The sequence below is a fragment of the Gekko japonicus genome, unplaced genomic scaffold (assembly GCF_001447785.1).
Source record: "Gekko japonicus isolate JY-2015 unplaced genomic scaffold, Gekko_japonicus_V1.1 scaffold280, whole genome shotgun sequence".
NCBI lineage: Eukaryota > Metazoa > Chordata > Lepidosauria > Squamata > Gekkonidae > Gekko > Gekko japonicus.
In genome coordinates, this window is record NW_015173130.1 from 1,360,292 (window position 1) to 1,375,653 (window position 15,362).

General features: G+C 41.8%; 1 protein-coding gene across 1 annotated transcript in view; it reads right to left on the reverse strand.

Moving 5' to 3' along the window:
• Window positions 1–15,138, reverse strand: part of LOC107119577 (N-acetylglucosamine-1-phosphotransferase subunits alpha/beta-like) — a gene marked incomplete at its 5' end in the record, with an annotated part of 50,747 nt that extends 35,609 nt beyond the window's left edge. Inside the window, 4 exons of the mRNA XM_015422087.1 lie at window positions 9,795–9,929; window positions 12,409–12,473; window positions 13,746–13,951; window positions 15,097–15,138. Of these exons, the coding sequence (XP_015277573.1) occupies window positions 9,795–9,929; window positions 12,409–12,473; window positions 13,746–13,951; window positions 15,097–15,138 (448 nt within the window). The remainder of the gene's footprint in view (window positions 1–9,794; window positions 9,930–12,408; window positions 12,474–13,745; window positions 13,952–15,096) is intronic.
• Window positions 15,139–15,362: the final 224 nt, after the last annotated feature.

Genomic DNA, 15,362 nt, shown 5'->3' on the forward strand with positions numbered 1-15,362 from the left:
GATTCATCAGTTTTGCAACATACCACAGCAAAGAGAAAGTGGAAAGGTAAATCAGCAGAAATCAACATAGAAGTATTGCCATGCAGTGAAGCATTGAAGAGAAGAAGAGAGATTGAATTTATACCCCACCCTTCACTCGGAGTCTCAGAGCAGCTTACAAACTCCTTTCCCTTCCCCTCCCCACAACAGACACCCTGTGAGGTAGGTGGGGCTGAGAGAGCTCTGGCATAAACTGCTCTTTCAAGGACAGCTGTGCCAGAACTATGGCTTGCCCAAGGTCATCCAGCAGCTGCAAGTAGAGGAGTGGGGAATCCAACCCGGTTCTCACAGATTAGAGTCCGTACACTTAACCACTACACCAAACTGGTTCTTATTAAAAGGTAAACTAAGCCTAATAGACTGGAGTGTTTTTCACAGAAACAGATACATAATATGATTTGCAAAGCATAATCCAGAGGATTCCAAGGTGGGCAGCGGTTGTGGTTTTGGTTTACTTACTGCCCCATTCATATTACTACCATCACTACACCCCTTCCTCCAGTAGCTCTGAATGACAGGCTCAAAGCACTCCTTCGCATATGAACTCCCTTCCCTGCTGAAAATTGCTCCAAAGGCTGCCCCCCACCCCATCTTCAGAAATGAAGCAGATGGGGGAGACTAAGGAGAAGGGCTTTTTGGTGGTGGCATCCAACATGAATAATACCCTTTTTGCCAAACAGATGTATTTTTTTTAAAAAAAATATCTTATAAATACAGAAATTTACTAAATACAAACGCACAATACAAAAGCCCCACATTCATCACCTCACATTTTCCTTTTCTTTATAACATTCCATACAATAAATAATTTGTTTCCCTATATCGGCATCTCATAGCACTTCACAAACCCAAACAGATCTGTGAATTACCAACATTCTGCACCAAGATTAAGTCCTTTATATTCATTCACACTTTAAAATGAGCGAGTTGTCACCAGCTGCCTTTTAAATATGCCGATTTCCGCAGTTTTAACAGGTTTGTATCCATTTTTTGCTGCCAGTTTTTGATCTTCTCTTCTGCTGATCTAGCTTGCTGTATTGTGTTTCTGACCTCTAGTCTCTTTCACAGTATTGTATATTTAAACAATTTATTTATTTAAACAATTGTTTATTTTAAAAAACACCTGACATTTTTAACCTTATAAAAATTCTTCAAAGAAAGGTAGCCTGAGGTATCAAAACTGGTCACCCGGAGACTTTCATGGCAAAGCAGAATTTGAAACCAGGCCTCCTCAAGTCCATCAAAACACTCTCAATGATACCACAAGGGCTCTCTTTAGAAGATGACAGCTTCCTGCTTGCTCCAGGACATCCCTAACCTCCTGGTACAGAATGGGCCAGAAACTGACCAATGTTTTCCCATAATTTGTCTCAATTAAGTCAGTTTCAGCTCTCATTCTTTAAATCTGGGCACAAAGAAGTCACTGGAAATCCTTTATAAGGCAACCCAAGGACTAAGAGTATCCAGCTGATTTTTGCATTTGCTGTTTTTTAACGCTTCAGGATCCTGTAAGTTTTTATTTAGTTCGTTCATTAACTTAACAATGGGGACCCAAGGTGGCGTACGTCATTCTTCTCTCCTCCATTTTATCCCCGCAATAACCCTGTGAGATAAATTAAGCTGAGAGTGTGTCAGTGGCCCAAGGTTACCTTGTAAGGCTGCACAGCAGAGAGGTGATTTGAAGCTGGGTCTCCCAGACCCAGATCATTGTCCAGCACTCTTAAGTACTATACCACACTGGCTCTCCTTGAGTAAAGAGTTACAGCACATTCAATTTAAGATACCATGCCATATTCTGAAATGAAGTTTGCAAAAGGTGGCCAGTTTAGCCATGCATCCGCAGCCAATGCAGTTTTAGGCCAGGTTTAAAAGATCAACCAGACATCTAGAAATCTGAGACACAAAAAGCTTTCAGAATGAATCCATTTGTGGCTCTTCTCTTGAGTCCTCAGCCAAGATTTACAATCCACAGCTAAGGTCATTTGTTACTGGGGAACTGTTTGATCTGCCTGCTATTTTTATCGCCTGTCACCAGTTATTCTATATATCGGCTTTCATAATGGGCAAGATGAAAAGAAGTTTATCCTCAGCAGAAATTCTAACAGCACACACGGCTTGTAAAGTGCAAGGCACGGGCATTTTTCCACTCAGGGAAAAGTTACATTTTAAATGGATTTATGGTGATCAAGTGTTTCGGTTTTTTTAAAAGTTGCACTTAACATTAGTTTGTTGTAGATTTTCTGGGCTGTATGGCCATGGTCTTGGCATTGTAGTACCTTTCGCCAGCGGCTGTGACTGGCATCCTCAGAGGTATAACACAGAAAGATGGAGTACTCTCTGTGTCAAGGTGAGAAGAAAAATGGTAGGCAGGTAATTTATATCTACTTAGGAAGGTGGGGTAGGGCTGAGTCATTATCTTGTAGGCGTTTCCCAGGCTGTGACATGCTAATGGAGCTTTCCTGAGGAGGTTCTTTTGCACATAGATTGGCTGTTGAAATTCTAAACTTATCTGTAGTGCTGTTGTGAGATGTAGAGCATTTTGTGTTTTTCAGGACTGGAAACCATGCCCTATTTATTTTTAAACTCTCGTCCTTCCTGTTGAAATTGTGTTTGTGTTTATGAACTTAAATGGTTTCCCTGTGTAATCTGACATGGTAATTGGATGTGTTGTCCAGCATTTCAGTGCCTTGAAATAAGATACTGTGCCCTGTTTGAGTTAGGCTATGCTCGGCCACTGCTAATTTTTCAGGTCGGCAAAGTCTTTCCCAACAGAAAAGGAAGAAGATGGATTATATAACCACTTGTTCAGCAGAGAGATTAATACATAGGGGGCTTGGCTCCCCTTCTTCCCACCCATGGACTTGCTAAATGGGGATTACAAAGGCGCAGGAAAGGGAGAGGAAAGAGATACGGCAGCAACAGTGGGAAGAACAGGGGCAGTGACAGCTCCCTATATATTATAATGTCCAAAGCAATATTGCCATCCACACACTAAAGACACTGAATAATTGTTAATCAGCACATAGAACCACCTTTTGCTGTTTGATTCCTTGTATGTAAAAGTTGAAGGCAGCGGGGAAAAGAGGAAGGCCAACCATGAGATGGATTGACTCAGTCAAGGAAGCCACGGCCATCAGTTTGCAAGATCAGAGCAAGGCTGCTGTCATGATCTGGGCTGTGCCACCAGAGGCCTACTTGGCCCAGGGAGCCTGGCTAGCAGTAGGGGAGGCTGGGCCTACAAACCCCAGAAGGCCTTGGGAAGTTTTGGCACTGATTTTGACCAACAGGGAAGAAGAGGGCTGGGAATTAAAAGAACTGGTACAAGAGGAAAAGCTGTTCTTCTTCTCAGGAAACAGGGCCAGAAGAAAGAGGCTGCTGTGGGGAAGAAACATACTGTAGGGACAGTATATTCAGACACGTCAGGGCATTTGATTTCTTTTCTTTTCACCCACTTACTTTTATTATTCCTGCACCTTGTTTGACCTCCTATAAAATAAACCTTTTCCTTGTTGTTTACTCTGCCTGGTCCTCATGCCTATTATTCGGCCAAAAGGGAGGTCTGAAGGTCTTGGGAGGGTGCTCTGGGCCTTCTCAAGGGATCCTAATTCCAGAGTGGCGGCAGCGTCAGGTGACACCCCACCTGAGCCATGACAGCTGCTAACAACAGAATGTTTGGGAGGACATTAATTCATATGGTCATCCTAAGTCAGAAGCGACTTGATGGCATTAACACCCCCCCCCCAAACTAGCACTACACTGAACATTAGAAATGTGTGAATACAAATATTGACCTGTAGAGGGCATACCACCCTCAACCCAAGCGTACTTTTTTGTTTTTAGCTCTTTACAGCCTTGCCACCATTTTTTTCAAGGGTTGTCCTCCTTCACTGCATGATCACAGACAACCAGGGAATCACTCAAGTGAGCGTAGCAATGTAACACCACTGCTCAACCAATCAGATCTGCTATGTTGAAACATCACTGAGGGCAAGTTCGGCCCTGCAAGGGACAAAAGGGCTTGATACAAAGCGCCTCCTTGTCCTCCAATTCGGTTTTCACAAAAACCATTTAAAACTGCCAAACCACGTGCTGGCAGATAAAAAACCCAGCCTAGTTATAAAAGCAAATGAATCCCGAGACAACGTTTTTATTATTTTAAAGACTGAATTTTCCCGTCTACTTTTTGGCAATATTCATCCGGTTCGCCCCACAGCAAACAGAAGCCCAGCTGTCACACTTGTGACATTTTGAAGCTGCTGATGGTATGAATTCACGTGTTACCTGATAGCTCTAAATATGACTCATCAGAAAAATCTGATAAATCCCAGTCCTTCAAGAGCATCATCTGGACAAACTGAAGAAAGAGTGGCCTTGGTGGCTGCTAGGGCTGAAGTAGCGCTACGGAGAGCAGCAAAGAAATCTCCAAAAATAATGCTGTGGACATGCTAGAGATTACAAAGCTTCCATTGGCAGCCTCATATTTATTTAGCAGTAGTAGTACAATGTCGTGCTGTCCCTTCCACAGCTCATCCTCTTATACACACGCACATGCGCGCGCGCACACACAGGGTGTTTTTTGAAGGAAAAAAAAGAGGTGCTGGAACTCTCAAGAGGGAAATGACGTTTTCAACCTGTATACTGAAAACTCATGAACATTTAAACATTTTAAAAAGAATTTTGTTGAAGAGGTTCCAGAACGCCATTCTGGCGCATTCCCCCAGGAAAAAAAGCCCTGTACACACACACACACCTATGTAATCATCTAAAGATCTTTCCATTCCATTCAAGAACAGCATATTAAGGACAGGGGATTTCCATTTGTCTCAACTTCCCCGCTTCTAGGTAAAGGTAAAGTTTCCCTTGCTCGAAAGCCAGTCAAATCTGACTCTAGGGTTGCGGTGCTCATCTCCGTTTCAAAGCCGAAGAGCTTTCCATGGTCATGTGCACCAAGGCGCATGGACCACTGTTACCTTCCCACTGAAGTGGAACCTATTTATCTACTTGCAATTTCTTGCTTTCAAACTGCTAGGTTGGCAGGAGCTGGAACTAGAGACGGGAGCTCGGGTCTCGAACTGCTGAACTACCAACCTTCCACAGCCTGCAGTTCAGCGTCTTAACCACTTGAGCCACCACAGCTCCCCACTTCTAGAGAAACACTAATTATTAGAGCAATTGTTCCTGACTTTGAAGAAAAGTCAGTATTTTCCCCCTCCAAGTCAAGTGCAAGCAGTGGGCACAGAGGGGAACTCCCCAAAAAAGTTTAAAAAAGTAAAATGGTGTCACAAAATTAAAACAGATAAGGATAGGGGATTGTAACATTATGAGGAGCAGCGTTCTTCTGCTAGGACCCACACAATGATGCCAGCTGGCACTGAGCTCAGGGTGGACAAAGCAAAGTCCTCCACACTATGCATAATTAACAAGAGTTACACAATTGTGGAAGAGAGACCTATCAGCTGTTAGCTCTCTGAGAACTAAATGTAAATTCTGCACATAGTGACAGTATACCTTTGAACGGGAGTTGCTAGGACAATTGACAGGGGTGGACTGTCACCTTCCAGACCTGGTTACCTGGATGACCTGGCCAGCCACCAGTAAATACAGAACAACCCAGGAGCTCACAAGGAATTTCAGAGCAGGAAGAACCATTTGGAAATCCAATCCCATGCTCCCCCTCACAGAATCTCTCCCTCCCAAGAACACATAGGCTTGAACAGATTGATTTCCCCTCACTGACTCTCAACAGCCCTCAGTTTGTACCTCTTGGGAGCGTATTCAGGCCTCCCTACATTTGCAGTGCTTTGGGGAGGTGTTTATTACAAAAATCATATTTTTCTGCAGACCTGAAGAATCGCCTTCATTGTCTGGTTTTGCTGCTTAAGTGACTAGTACCCATCTCTCATGTTTCCGATTAGATACAACACTGTTGGACAAGATGGAACTTGGTTTGATTCGGCAAAGCAGTTGCTATAATTTTGCTCAAAACCTGAATACCTGAAGTTCTCAACTGTTCTTCTTTACAGAATCCAGCTGAGGTTCTATCTAGTACAATCTAAGTGAGTAGGATATTCTTTTAACAGAGAAAAATTCCTTCTACCTCTGGGACTATCCGAGAAAACCTCCCCTCTTCCCTTTCCTAGCTCTGAACAATTCCATTCATTTTACTGACAACTGACCAGATGTATTCCTATTCTAATTCCAGCTGCAAACCATCTATTACCCCCTCCCTTTTCCTGAACCTTTCAAAGAAACAGATTTAAGGGGACAGCTTGGCAGTCTGCCTATGCCATGACCCTTCCTGGTGTGGCAACACAAACAGTTTACATCAAAGACAATAACACACTGGAAACATACTAACCCGATCAATGTCCTCCCCAATATACTTAAAAGAGGTTGCCTTTATTTATTTCTTAAACCGAAGACACAAAATCAAAAACCATCAAATTCTCTTACAATGTCAGTCGCTGCACAAGGCTGCTTTGGACAAGGTTCTAGTGTTCAGCCTGTACATAGTAGGGTCCATTTACCAGATGTAATTTTTGCATAGCATCTTTCCCTGGGCTTGAAATGCACTGCTCTTCCTGGATTTTACATGGGTTAAAGGTTGCAAGGTTTGGGACCATATACATACACCAACCCGTGTTTCTCTGAGCCAGGAGGTAGAACGGGTAGGCCTACCTATGCCCCATTTCTTCATAGCCGCTCTCAACATTTTGATCCTGCCCTTAAGGAGGCTGTACAATACTTAGTGAAAGAAATCTGGGAGATTATTACAGATAAAAATAAGGAGTTGGATCCTGCCAGATTTTCTGCTGGCAAAAGTGGCCTCCAAGAAGGTTGTGACGGAAATCGCGGTACCCACATGGGCAAAAGCAGTCTGGGAGATTGGGGGGGGCCTGCACTGAGGAGGGGAGCTGACAGAGTCAATTGGAAAAGTGGGCAGGATCCAACACTTGATAATACAAAAAGCAGCTGCAATCTAGGGACGGACATAATACAGATTCCCAACCAATCTGAACAGAGACGTTGAAAGCAGAGCCACATCAGACTAAATGGGCAAAATCAACGGCTCATACACATACTTTCTCCACTGTGGCTCCTACTTTGTGGAATAGCCAATCCAAGGTCAGGAAAGCTCCCATTCCCTTGGCCTCCTGCAAAAAGAGGGCTTTTCTGCACAGGTAATAATGCTGCACAGTATAAAATGGTTTCACAAACTTACTTGGGTAAATGATTGGGACTTGATAGTCTTTACTGCTGTCTACAGTGTACTATAAGAAGGATCCTATTTTGTAATTTCTGTACTGCTTAATGTGTCACGTTAATACTTCTGCCATGCTTCTGCTTCTTTCTGGTGGTTCCAGACTTCTAATATCCAGATGCATTAGTTATCAAATGTCCCATTTTGCTGATTGTACTTTCACTATCTGTAATCCCACTTAAGTCTATGTGAGAAAGGTAGACTATAAATAATGTTAACAAATAAAAGAGTGCAACTGGTACATGGAAATCAATGATACCTAACATGAGTACACACCCGTTAAAATCCCTAACACAGGTGTTCCTCTCCAAGGTGGTGGGTGCAACGTTTTCACACACTATGCGCACGATGAATGAAGAAAGAAGTAACGTTTTCTAGAAATAACATCACTGCCACAAGCTTCAGCTCAGCTCTCAAATTAAATATGGCTGTGGAAAAAAGGATGTGGTCTCATTCGTACTGCTCAGAGCCAGTCTCATCGCATGTGTACTCTGTAAGCCTTTAATAATCAATATTCAGCTCTGCTTAGCCTTGTCATAAGTCTGACAAATTCAGAAAGACTAAAATGGAAAGCCCTCTTTTTAAAATATTATACTTGCAACAGGCAATTTCCACTCTAGTTAGATACAGGCTAGTTCTGAATTGCTCTCCCGGCTGGAAACCATTGGATAGACTATGGGCTTCCTGAATCCACAACAGGAAGCACTTTCCAACTTTATGCAAAATTTAAGAATGTGCCACATAGTTTGCTTCATCAACACCAACACAGCTTACTTCATTCACTGCCTAACCTATGTTGGTAATTCAGACATCATACGTCTTGGCCCAAGAAGAGCAGAAACTCAGCATGCACAAGGTCACCTTTGCAAACCTTTGGAGGCAAGCATTAACATAGATTTGATAAGAGCACAGCAACACCTAGTGGCCAAATACCCATTTCCATGCAAAGTTATCACTTTGGACCATAAATGGACTATAGTGTGAAGCATAAGGTTTAAGCATTGGAGAGAAGGCTAGAATGGGGGTAGACGTAGCAAAAGCTGACTGAGGCATCTTAAGAATGGGACAAAAGCAAGGATCCATGGAACTGCAGCACGATACACTGACTCTTAAATGAGGGGACCGTGCAAAATGAAAGTGCTCTTCTAAATATTAAAAAATCCCACTAAGCCTACCCAAGAACATCAGCATACTTTAAGTGGCTCTTGTGATCCCAGTCAAATGGGGACTTACCACCCTTTGAGAGTATTTATATGGAGACCTGCAGCAAGTAATCTCTGCTTAATATGTTTTCAATTTGAAAGATGGAAAAAGCAATAGTGGGTTGGATCCTGTATAGAAATATTAATTCCTGTAGGCCTCATGTCTCCCTTTGAATGTTATGTAGGATCATGTTTCCCCTTGGAATGCCTTTTGCTCTTACCCCCTGTTGGGCTAACTTCCTATAGAGGCCAAATGGGCTCAATTGCCATCATAAACCTTTGCTGGTAGAAGACCAGAGGCATAGCTGACATGCTACTACACACATAGCAGGGATCATCTTACTGCAGGAGGATGATCCCCTGACCCAACCTTTCCCCACCCATTTACCATGACAACCCCATATTTGGAAATTACCTGTCTCATGTGGTTGGCTAACTGGCCAGGGCCGTATAATGGGATTGGAGTTCAAATTGTCTAACCCAGAGAGAGAGAGCTCAGAACTTTCTGGCTTCTTGTCTGTTATGTGAATCTGTGCCTGTCTATCTGAGGCTTCAGCCATGTGGCCTCAGACAAAGGACTCCATGTGAAGCACATGGCGAGGTGCTTGCATAATGGAGCTGTTGTTTCTAAAGATACTTGGACTATTCCAATGGACTGTATACTTGGACATCCTTGCCTAGGGATCATCCTGGTAATTATGTAGATCTTTAATGTTTAGTAAGGGCCACAGAGGGCCATAGGTGTTTTCTTGTGTTCAGTACTTCCTGTTGTCTGTGTTAGTTCTGTGCTAAATAAAACTATTTCTTGTTTAAATACTGTCTGATTGATGGGTAACTGATCTCCAAGGCTGAATTCTTGTGCCTAGCTGGCTATGCTACCATTAAATCTTAAGAGTGCATCTCTAAGGAGGTGTTGGAGCTGGGCATGGTGGTTATTGTTTGTTAATATAGGAGTCCTTCCCTTATTCCTAGTGAGGCGTGGGGGCCGGATCCTATACAGATCCCACAGTTTCATTCTGCTAATGGTGATGCTTTCTTCCAGCACAAAGGGCCTCCCCTACTTATGCAGGAAAGCAAGAGGCTTTCCTGCCAAGAGAAGACCATGTTGCATCAGTGGAACACTTCTTGCACCAGAGGAGGGCACCACCATTCATAAAATGGATTTACAAAAGATGCAACCCAGTGATCTGTAGCAGAAGACACAAGCCAAAAATCATGATTCTCTGCTCCATTCTGCTGCCCTGCTTGCCTGCAGATGCTTTGTTTCTGTTTCACCCTCTTGAAAATCTTACCATCTTTATTTTAGAAGAAAGGTTTTCTGGTAGTTTAGCTTTTAGTTGATTTGTCTCTTTGAAGGTTGGTGGAAATCCTTTGAGGAAAGCCAAATCTTGCATTAGCACCAAACCAGGAACTTCTTTGTCTGTAGTCTGCAGAAACAAAACAATCCTATAACTTTTTTTTCTTTTTTAAAGCAAGGATGAGTATTTATTTATCGGCCATTCCCCAGAAGGAAAACCTATCACATTCTTAGTGCTAAATACAAGCTGTTATAGCACAGCATTGACATAAATTCTCCATAGAAGCTTTTTATGATTTTTATTATATTTGTTTTTACTTTGTGAGCCATCTCGAGCAAGTGTCTGGGAGTATATAAAGAATCTAAATAAATGAAGTATCAAAGGAATTCATAAGAACATAACACACATTGGATCAGGCCAATGGCTCATCCAGTCCAACACTCTGTCACACAGTGGCCAAAACTCAGGTGCCATTAGGAGGTCCACCAGTGGGGGCAGAACTCCAAAAAGCCCTCCCACTGTGGCCCCCCAAGCACCAAAAAAATAGAGCATCACCACCCCAGCGTGTTCCATCTATACCTTGTGGCTAATAGCCACCGGTGGACCTCTGCTCCGCATGTTTATACAGTCCCCTCTTGAAATTGTCTATGCTTGTAGCCACCACTACTTCTTGCAGCAGTGAATTCTACATGTTAATTACTCTTTGGGTGAAGACCTACTTCCTTTTATCTGTTCTAAGCTTACTGCTCATTAATTTCACTGAGTACCCACTAATCCTTGTATTGTGAGAGAGAAAAGTACTTCTTTACCTTCTGTATCTCATGCATAATTTTGTAAACCTCTACATGTCACCCCTCAGTCATTGTTTCTCCAAGCTAAAGAGCCCTAAGCACTTTAACCTTTCTTCATAGGGAAGGTGTTCCATTCCCTTAATCATTCTAGTTGCCCTTTTCTGCACCTTTTCCAATGGTATATCTTTTTTGAGGCGCAGTGACCAGAACTATACACACTATTCCAAATGAGGCTGCACCCTAGATTTATACAGGGGCATTATGATACTGGCTGATTTGTTTTCAATCCTCTTCCTAATAATCCGCAGCATAGCATTTGCCTTTCTTATTGCAGTTGTACAAAGAGTTGACATTTTCAGTGAGTTATCTACCACGACTCTTGAGATCTCTCTCTTGCTCAGTCTCTGCCAGTTCAGACCCCATCAATGTGTATTTATATTTAGGATTTTTGGCTCCAATGTGCATCACCTTGCACTTGGCCACATTGAACCCCATTTGCCATGTTGACGCCCACTCGCCCATCCTTGACAGATCCCCTTGGAGTGCCTCACAATCCTCACTGGTTTTCACCACCCTGAACAACTTTGTATCATCCGCAAATTTAGCCACTTCACTGCTTACTCCCATCTCCAAATCATTAATGAACAAGTTAAAAAGCAGTGGACCAAGTACTGATCCCTGCGGTACCCCACTGCTTACCACCCTCCACTGAGAAAATTGCCCACCTACACTCACTCTCTGGTTCCTGTTAATTAACCAGTTTTTAATCCACAAGTGGACTTGTCCTCTTATCCCATAATAAGTTTACTTAGGAGTCATTGATGAGGAACTTTATCAAAAGCTTTCTGGAAGTCTAGGTAAATCTAGGTACTGGGTCACCCTTGTCCACGTTTGTTCACTCTCTCAAAGAACTCTAAAGGTTAGTGAGACAAAATCTTCCCTTACAGAATTGATACTGATTCTTCCTCAATAGCTTTTGTTCATCTATGTGCCTAAGAATTCTATCTTTAATAATGCATTCCACTAACCTATCCAGAATGGATGTTAGGCTGACTGGCCTGTAATTTCCCATATCTCCTCTGGAACCTTTGTTTATTTATTAGTTAAATTTATATCGCGCCCTTCCCAAAACAACAAAGTGCATGAACAATTAAAACCAGGTAATATAATTAATTATTAAAACAGCTAAAACCATTAAACAGTTAAAAGATGGCAAATCAATTATAACAGTTCAGACCCCCTATAAGCTGGACTGATGCTAACTGGAGTCACACCAAGCTCATATAATACCAGGACTCCGTGTACGGAAAATAGTCAGGGCAACTTCTAAACAGGGAGGGCAACTAATTGGGTGTCCACCACCTCAGCTGAAAGCCTGAGAGAACAGCTCCATTTTACAGGCCCTGCAGAACTGTAGTAGATAGGGGTTATAGTTGCTACCTTCCAGTCATTGGGAATGGAGGCAGATTTTTCTATATCCCGCCCTCCCCGAAGGCTCAGGGCGGCTAACAAAGAGGCACAAGTGCCAAAGTTAAAACAGATAAAAACAGAATAAAACAATACAGTACAAAACACTAAAATATCGGTGCTCTAGATGGCACAGAATCAGTGGTTGCAAGATGGGGGTCTGGTAAAAGTTATTAATTCCAGGCCAACAACGTACCTCCTAGCAACACAATCACTTCATCTTCATCCAGGAATGTCTCGCACCCCATTGATTGCAGAAGATATCCCAGCAGACATAGATTGCAGAAGATATCCCAGCAGACACAGAGATTTAAAAAATGGGAATTCTAAAAAGCTGACCTCATACATACCAAATAGCCCCTCCACGTGGCCTGTTTGCTGCTCTCCTTTAACATTCCAGAATGAGCATCCTCAGCTGGAAGAGGCAGAAATTCAAATCACGGGTTGGCACTTCAATACACTGTGAAGTTTTTGTTTTCTTTTTTAAACTTTAAATATTTTACATATCCTTGAAATATATGAAATATTAGGATTTTCCCCTAATAAAAAGATTTTCAGAGTGCAGCAGCAACTTCAGTAATTGTACCAGTCCACACCACAAGAGCAGGTTAACGCCAATTTTAATTGTAAAATGCATCATCCTTTAGATGGTGGAAATAACCTGAAGAGAGCAGATTGTGAACGGTTCCGCTGCCCTGCCCCACCACTGGTCACCAGCACAACGAGAGATGCTGCATTTGATACTTAGTATTAATAATTAGTGGGAATAAATAAATTATTTATTTAATTTATTTGCCCCATCTGTATATTTCTGACTTCAGGTCCTCACACTGTATCTTCACAACCACCTAATGAGGTGTACTCAGTTGAAAAACAGCCAAAGAATATGTAGTCAGCTTCACAATGAAGGGAAGATACGAACCAAAGATTCCCATTACCCAACTGAATACTGTAGCTGATGCCACCGCCATACTGGGTCACAATTTAGTTCAGTTTTAATATGTAGCATTCATGACTACATAAAAGGAGCTCAAACAACCTCTCATATCTGTAAACATCACTAGTGCTATATTTCCACCACTGAGTTATACGGGTACCTTGTAATACCTTAAACATGGGATCAAATGTATCAAAAGACTTAGTACTCTGCAGTTTAGAGTCCTTCTTGGAAGAGGGTAAAATAAATACAACTAGCACCTCTGAGTGTAAAGACAGAGAGCAATCGATGCCTTTGCATCACCATATGCCAGCACCCACACCTCCGGATAAATGTTGCAAGGGACCATTTTGATTTGAATTATGGGAGAGGAAACAGAATGCACCCAATGGCCCCCATCTAAGCAAAAATAAGTGTGCGTAATTAAGAACAAGAGGATACCTCCCATCTTGCCCATCTTCAAAATTAACTCTCTGCTGAATTTAAGCAACTGTAACCAACTGGCCTTCAAACTGACAAATAATCTCTGTGTAACTAGATATTTTTATTAAGCAATGATATTTTTTCATATAAAGATTGGACACCTAATCGCTGTACATATATATTCACAACAATTAAGAAACCATATTCACAACAATTAAGAAACCCCACATGAAAGAATCCAAAATATTAATTAAAACAATGTTCTTATACTACACTAAAACCTTAGTGCTTTTGTCTCACTGAGAGAAGCCTAAAGCAGATTCTTACCTTCTTTAGGACTGTCAAAAACAACTACTGTAACGTTGATAGAAGGATTTTTTGGCTTTGCAACTGAGAAGATATTGCTGGCAGATCGTAAGAGGGGATAGACAGATGACAGGTCCTTAACAGTGACATTGCTTGGCAAAGCAGGATCCAAAACAAGCATTGGCACTTTGATGCAGTGTGTCAATAAACACTCCAGGTGCTTCTCACTAGAACAAGATATCAAAGCCGAGTTTACTCTTGGGTTCAAAACGGAAGGTGATCATATATCTACTTTTACTTATTTAAAAGCTTTTCTACCTCCCCACCAAGCTGCTAGGGCACCCAATGCAGCTAACAAGATATAGCACAGAAACGATAACTGCTGCATCAAAAAAAAAAAAAAAATCCCACCCGCAGACCTAGAAGGAAAAAACAACAGAAAGGCATTAAACAAAGCAGCATCAACAAAATAACGCCCTTCTGAAAACCCTGAAAACAGAACCATCTTTGTCATGTGCCAGAAGAGATGGAGGCAACCAAAGGAAGTTCCAAAGCCTGGAAGCTTCTATCATAAAAGCCCTCTCCCAAGCAGATACCCACTTCACCTTGAATTGCAGGGGGATACCAAGGAGAACCACATGTGAAGAACAGTGCAAACTGGTAGGTATTATAGTAGGCAGTTCCTTAAATATCCTGATCCTAAGCTGACTGGTGCTTTAAGGGGTCAGCACCAGCAGTTTGAACTGGGGCCCCAAACCAAAATGGAACCCAGTGCAGGTGGTACTGGACTTAATATGCTCCATGCAAGAAGACCCAAGATGCTTGCCACTGCATGTCTGTGTCGACATCCTAATCAATTACATAATCTATAACGGAATGATCTAGAAAGCAGTTCAAGCATTCCATTACAATGCTCTGCTCAGACTGTGCCACCCATATCTTCCATCCATTTGGGCTGGGCATTTGCTGACCCATTAACTCTTGCTGTATTATGTAACCAGTAGATTGTTTCAAGATGGCTGCCATTTGACAGCTGCTTAATTGTATTTACGTAGGCCTTGAGGGCCATTCCATTTATCGTCTTTAACGTTTAGAGGTTAAAAAAACAACAACAAATTGTGGCAATATTTACAGTTCTATACAGAGGGCAAGATTTGTATTGCTTTAGACATTTATATATAGTAATTCAGAGGAATCAGACATGCATTTTAGTACATCAGCATACTTACTTTTAGACAAAAGGGAAATTATACCAGTATTTGCTTTTATGTTGGCTATTTTTAGATACAGACATTTGACTTGTTCAAAATTACACATAAGATACGTTAGAACAAGAAAGGTTAATATATTCTTTTTCAAAAATTCATCTTACCTTTTCTTAGTTGGTTCAGTTGTATTCTTTCCAAGAATTTCTCTAAAGTAACGGCAAACACAATGCCATTAAGCATCCCCAAAACTAGGAAAACTAAGATCCCAACACTGAAAAAATATTTTGTTAAAAATCTTCTGTAGAAACACCAATGTTTAAGAGGATTATGTCATTACACCAATATGATAAAATCAGTTTTTTAAAAAACCTCAACTCTACATTCATTAGTACCATTTGATCACAAGTTCAAACTGTAAAATGCCACAAAA